Genomic DNA, 6,919 nt, shown 5'->3' with positions numbered 1-6,919 from the left:
GCTGACTATTTTTCAATTACCAGACCGAAAACCGGCTAGCCGTACTAATTTTACGAAAATACTCCACGTACATATATACATTGTCAGCCCACATTTGAGTTGGGTTCTCAGAAAATCTTGGGCTTGACATTAAGCAAACACAATATAAGCCCACTGTCCCAGGTCCAATAAAACTTAAGCACATTCAGTGCACACGTGTCCAACCAGCAGTCATCTTCCTCTGTTTATTGTGACTACTAGTAACAAGTCTATGATCACTTTAAAATATACAGTAAAAAGAGCTCACATATGGTATGAAAAACTACTCAGTAACTGAGGTAAGTTTGATTTTTCTTCTTTTCTTATTCTAATATTTGTTTTACCCTAAAATGTTATACTTAAGTTGAAGTATTGCATGTTGATTCAGGATGTAATATTTTGGTGGAATTCAAATTGAAACTATGGTTTTCTGGACAATTCATGGAAATTGTCGTTTGGTTTGTAATGTTATCAATCTTTATAGTTCTATGGCTCTCTCGTTGCAGTATAGATTGCCAAATGTGGTAGTTTTATAGAATATAGATATATTCTTGTTGGATTCTCCTTTTCCTCTTGGAAGGGAGAAAAGGTGTTTAGAATTAAGTGATCGTCTCGTCTAAAAGTTTAAGTTGTTAGAGAGAACACACTTTTATTGACGTAATTACTTGTGAAATGTTTTTAATAATTGTTGACGGTGAGCAGTGGCGGAGCTAGAAATTTCGCAAAGGGTGTGCAAATTTTTGTCTCAATTGTGATAAGGGTGTGCAAAAACTAAATATATACTTATAATAGCTAACATTTAACCTATCTATACCGCATAATTTTCCGACGAAGGGTGTGCACTTGACCACCCTTTGCCTAAGGTGGCTCCGCCCATGGCGGTGAGAATTGAACTCGGGACCTCTATCTGCGCTGATACTATGATAAGAAAATGGACGTTGGTCCTAAGTCAAACCTAAAAAGCTAGCGCATGAGGTAAGGATTGCCCAGAGCATATAAGGAGACAATTACTCATTCCCTCAACCAATGTGGGATAATCTCACACCCTCTCGCTAGAAGCAGTCGAATAATCATTTAACAAAAACTAAATGGATGAAAATTCCAAAATAACTTAGGTAACAGAGCTGGAATCATTTATCTGCTGTTGAATTTCAGAAATTTTAAGATTATATAAATGGTTAGATCAAGAGCTAATTTGGCATATCGATAATAAGGAAATTTCTTTGAAAGCAGCAGTACTTCCACTCACATTTTAAGTCACAATGCTATTAAGAAAATAACTGCAGTTTCTATTTTTTGTTTTTTCGGAAAATCTTATAATATCAGGTTATTTAATATAGGAACAGATTATGAGCTATTCAAGTTTCAGCATATGTTTCCTTGTTTTCATGTAGAAGTTAATCATTCTAATAATTTAAAGAAGTCAATTTACCTTTTCACATCTGCAGGTTTACAATCTTTTCCGTTTTAACTTGTTCCAGCGATAAAGAACTTAGAAATGGCAAAAGATAAAGTTTCAAGCTTCGGCACTGAAGTTCTCCGGTCAAATAAAAAGTTGGCCGAGAAAAAGCAGGAGTCGAACAGCAAGCTAACTGTTGACGAGATATTTGTTCGTATTCCTGGATCGCCATCTAATTTTATATTAGGCCCATGTTTTAAGACTACACTTCCTCCGGAGCTCTCTCCTCTTTACCCCTTAGCTGAAGGAGAAAAGCTACTTCTACACTGTGTGCAACCTGATTCTTTCAAAGGTAAGACACTGAGATCGTGGCCTAATGTAAGTAGAACGTGGATCGATTGGGTAGATAGAGTTGAGAAGGCAAAATGGGAGGTGTGGAAATCAGCTGATATATATGATGCTATTCAGTTGTCGAAAATTGATATACCGATGGATAAAACTCTTCTTTACGCTGCCTTGTGCTATTGGTCAATCTCGACAAACTCGTTCCACTTCAGATTTGGTATGATGGGGCCAACAGTACTAGATATTGTTGCCTTGACAGGACTTAGGCCGCATGGCGAGGAAGTAAGTGTCCCTCTCGGAATTGCTGAATCAACTCTTGATTTTCCCGAGTATGGAAAAATTAAAGAATGCTTAACTTACTGCAAATTTCTTGATGTGTCAATGGGAGCAATGTCTGTGACAGAGGAAGAACATATATCGTTTCTGGTTATGTGGCTTTGTAGATATCTCTTTTGTAATTCTTCGATTACCATGGTCGAGCAATGTACGAAACTGGCTCTCGCTCTTGCTATGGGTAAAAAGCTTGCTTTGGCACCTATTGTGTTGTCTAATTTATATCATGGCTGCAATGACATCATTACGAGTAAGTTTGACAATGCAACGGGTCCGTTCTGGATCTTGCAGTTATGGCTACAGTCTTACTTTCCCGAACATCAACCTTCGACTTCAGATAACGGTAATGCTTCGACCTATGGGTTTCCCTTGGCTGAAGGTGTGTTGAGGCCTAAAACATTTAACCATTACTTTCTTTTCTTTCACACATGCTCGTCTAGAACAGCCAGCGTATTCACGCCATTTTCTTCTAGGAAGTTTGGACCTGAGTGGTTTAAACGGTCACTTGATCCTTACTTCCAAAAACTTAACAGGACAGAGTTAAAAGAGATTTGGGCTAGTTATCTTATTGCTCGAGACATCCCGTACAGTATCGTTCTAGACGAATCTTCGAAGTGGAAATGTGGGGTAGAACATTATTCTCCGAATCAGTTTGCTCGACAGTTTGGCATGAAACAGGCTGTTCCCCTCCACCGATCAGCCAATGATTTTTCAATCAGAGGAGAGGAAGATAACATGGAAGAAACTGAATCAAGGTTTTCGCAACTAAAAAGGAAATTCTCATTTGTTCCATTTAATATTAATCCAAGTTCTAGAACGTTCTTTGATTCCTGGTGGTCCACTTATATTAAGAATCGGGACAAGACTGCTATCGATGTCCTCAGGAAGATCTCACCATGTGATATGCCTCTCAGTCCATCTGACAGGCAAGAAGTTGCTGCTCCGAAGTCCATTGGTATTGAAGGCAATTCTCAGTCTGCAGGAAAATTTGGCCAGAATATGAAGAGAAACTATAAAGGTACGATACCCTTCTTGATGGAACAAATCATAATTTTCCTAGTTGGGTGGTATATCCCTAGGAATAGAGGAATCATCGGCGTTTGATTTGCCATTAAATGGAGAAGGAAAATGTTGGTCAAGGAGGCAAAAATACAAAAAAAGAGCAACCCGGTGCAGAAAGCATCTCGCGTTCACGCATAGCCCAGTGAAGGACCGCACCCCAAGGGGTCTAATGTAGGCAGACTACTATGATGCAAACATCAGTAGAATCGCTCGACCCGTGACCTATAGGTCACACAGAAACTACTTAACCGTTAGTCCAAGGCTCCCCTTCAAGGAGGCAAAAATATATGTAACCATTATGATTTGGCTTGCAATACAATGGCTCATAGAATCCTTGATATGATAACCTTTGGTTGAGGACTACTTGTCTTTTATACCATTATATTAATTAGATTTTCGTATAGCTTTCAATGTTCTGCTACTTGTCTTTTTCTACCTTTGGTTTCCATTTTCTGCAATTTGATATCTAGTATTGCCTCCTTATTCATGCCTTTCAGGGGATAATATTCCATCACAATCCTTTGTACAACAAGACGATTTCAGACAAAAAAGGAACTCGTATGAGACGGCTGAAAAGATATCTACAAGAGGAATATCATGCAAGGTAAAAGTTACCGCGCATCCCCTAAACAGACCTCTGGGATTGTAAGGGGATTGCTTGGCCTGATTCCTTCACTTCGCTGTTGCTTTACCCATTTCAGAAGATGAAGACTTCCGCAATGAAAATGCCGCTACCAGGTACAACTTCTACAAGTTGTACTCCTGCTAATGAAGATAGGAATAAGACCGACATGCAAGTTTCTGGTGACGATACATCAATCTCCGCCTCATCCTCCACTTCGGAAAATGTACGTAAATTCTCCTTATTATTTGTGTCATTATGTATGATTTCTCTGTCTAAGTTTGAGAGCTTTTTCTTTTCAGGAAGGTGAAAATTGCACGGTTTCCCCATTGTTAGCTAAGACCAAAAACAAGACATATGATAATAGTGAACCACTCGACAATCCTGTGGAAATTGATAATCTAGAAGACTTCTTTACTCGAGTTAGTGGACAAATTAAACGAGCTCGATCTATCAGTTTTTCGACTGGCCAATCTTCTTCCATATATGACAAGATATCCGCCACACAAAAGTCTACACCGTCAGTGGAAATGCTCGCCACATCAAAAGATGACATTGACAGATTACTAAACATGCCTTCTCAAGACTTACTTGTACCTGAAAACTGTTCAACATTAAGTGCAGCACTGTCAATATATGCTTTGTCACCAGATTTATCGGCTGAGAGAGCGATTGCCTTGGAGAAACTCAAAGAGAACCTTCCGCATCTTTCCTCAACCTTGCGTAGAGCTAAGAAGGACAAAGAGGAGTATTATAAGAAGGCTGCCAAGAAAGTGGTCATCGTCGATGAGCTCACAAAAGGTCAGGAACTCTACACCAACCTCAAAGAGTACAACGACAAGCTTGAATGTACAATGGATTCCATCAGAAACCAAATGAGTAAGTTGAAGGCAAGATTGAAGGATGCAAAGACAAAAAGAAAAGCAATCCAGGAGCAAAAATTGAGTTTGGCTAAGAAGTGTTTTGAAAAGTCTACTAATCTTGATGAAATGGAAGCTGAGTTTCCTGTTCTAGAAGAGATGAAAGAGTTAGCTGATTCGGATATTGCCCAAGTGGAAGAAAGGTTGAAAGTCTTCAAAAGCAAGATAACCGGATCGCCTGTGTAAATCGCCCTTCATATGAATTTGCTGGCTAGTATTCTAGAGTATAAGAGCATGTAAATATCTTTTTTGCGACGTACTTTCTATCTTTTGGATGGCATCCCTAAGAATAGCCAAGTTGGTCAAACTCGTAAAGTGAAACGAGTAGTGTAGATCCATGGCAATGTACTGGAATTTTTGCAGAGTTGACAAAGCGATCAAGAAGAATGATCACAGTTACTATCTTTTGGTGTATATGGAACGTAAGGAATCACAGATATTTTGATGGAATCTCAACTCCAACTTAAACTTTGAAGGCCTTTTGCTTAGTTAACCTTTACAGTTGGAATTTTCTTAAACTTGTAACTTTGAAGGCCTTTTGCTTAGTTAACCTTTACAGTTGGAATTTTCTTAAACTTGTACTTTGTCCAGGGGGGTTTGCGGGTTTAGTTGAACTCATTGCTTTCGGCTCAAACTATGAGTATATATATATATTGAAATATATGTGTATATGATCATGCTCATTAAACTCACTGAGTTTAGAACTCGCCTCTTGTTAAAAATAAATGTATATAATAGTTTTAGACAAATATATTACATACGAGGAACTCACGATTATAAGCATGTAAAAATTAAGAGCTAGAGCGAATCAAAATCCTGATACCATCACAAAGTTTTATGACATACTATACGATGATATTACATTGTGATATTACATTATGTATTACTAAAAAAATGATAAAAAAATAAAATTAAATAATCTGCAAAACTAAGGTTGAATTTTTTTTCCATTTATCACGTTGATTGATATGAGTTGAGGTGGTTGAATTTTTTTTCCATTTATCACGTTGATTGATATGAGTTGAGGTTAAATGAAGAAGCAGATTTTAATTTATTTGGGATTGAGGCATCATTATTATTGTTCTTGTTGATTATCACGATTGATGCCAAATTGAGGAACTTATTGGCTGAATATCACACATTTCTCTATGCAAGTACTTTATTGTTATGATCGCTGATAAATATGCTTCGTTTTTTCCTCATTCTTGATTCATGTTTTGGATTTACTTATAATTACATATAAATTTCTTTTTAAAAAAATTAACTTCTCATTTATATTCTGTAATAGCGATTGACTTATTAAAAAAAATTCTCCTTTGATGGTAACCACTTATATAATCAATAAATGTCAATTTCCTTGACAGTGAACATAAATTACGTTTAAATGAGACTTATAAAGTGCATAATGAGACTTTAATCGCATTTATCAAATGCGACTTATAATTGTATTTATGTAATAAGCATTTAAGGAATACCAGTTATAATGCATTGAACAAATGCGACTTTTAAATCACATTTTTAATTGCGACTTATAAGTCGCATTCATAATTTACGACTTACAAATCACATATATCAATTGCTACTTACAAATAGCTTATACGACTTACAAATTTACAAATCAACTTATAAATCTCCTTTCACAATTTTTTTGCAATTTTTATTATATTGTATAGTGTGATCTATGAAAAAAGAGTATGTTTGTTTTGTTTTGTAGGTATTGAATCAAACACCATCTCCATCACTTGAAAAAGTAAGCTGGAATGAAGTTATATTTGGTTTTGCTCAATGGGGAGATTTTTACACGATTGCTCCCTATTTAAAGATTATTTTCATAAATAATAGCATTCTTTGTTTATTTCAAATATGATAGATTTTTTTACCTTTTTAGCAGAATTGAAAGATTATGTGGTTATGTTATCTACTACCCCACAAAACAAGCAATTCATTTCTATCCTTACATTAATTATGTCAATGTAATTAATTTTGTACCTTCTCTGTCTTTCATAAAGTTATCTTAATTTCTCAAAAAAGTTCCAAATTTTACCATCTCTCAATTCTTTGAGGATTCATCTTTTTTATTATTCCATTTTTTAATATTTTAAAATCTCTGGATATTAAATATCTTAGTTGCTTATACATATTATATATTACTATATATTTTAAGTATAATATATAAAAAAAAATACATGTGATGCACTTAAAATACACATTATATACCGC

The 6,919-nt window shown here is 35.9% G+C and overlaps 1 protein-coding gene across 1 annotated transcript; it reads left to right on the top strand.

Annotated features, from left to right (window-relative positions):
- The first annotated feature begins 209 nt into the window (after window positions 1-209).
- On the top strand, window positions 210-5,314 carry LOC107817494 (uncharacterized). Its single transcript, XM_075229983.1, has 5 exons — window positions 210-317; window positions 1,467-3,113; window positions 3,655-3,761; window positions 3,859-4,005; window positions 4,082-5,314. The coding sequence occupies exons 2-5, from the start codon at window positions 1,517-1,519 to the stop codon at window positions 4,883-4,885; spliced, it is 2,655 nt and encodes an 884-aa protein (XP_075086084.1). The 5' UTR covers window positions 210-317; window positions 1,467-1,516; the 3' UTR covers window positions 4,886-5,314.
- The last annotated feature ends 1,605 nt before the right edge of the window (window positions 5,315-6,919 follow it).

Source organism: Nicotiana tabacum, chromosome 2 (genome assembly GCF_000715075.1).
Source record: "Nicotiana tabacum cultivar K326 chromosome 2, ASM71507v2, whole genome shotgun sequence".
Taxonomy (NCBI): domain Eukaryota; kingdom Viridiplantae; phylum Streptophyta; class Magnoliopsida; order Solanales; family Solanaceae; genus Nicotiana; species Nicotiana tabacum.
Note: the sequence above shows the minus strand (reverse complement) of the source record. Positions and strands in the feature narration are given on the sequence as shown.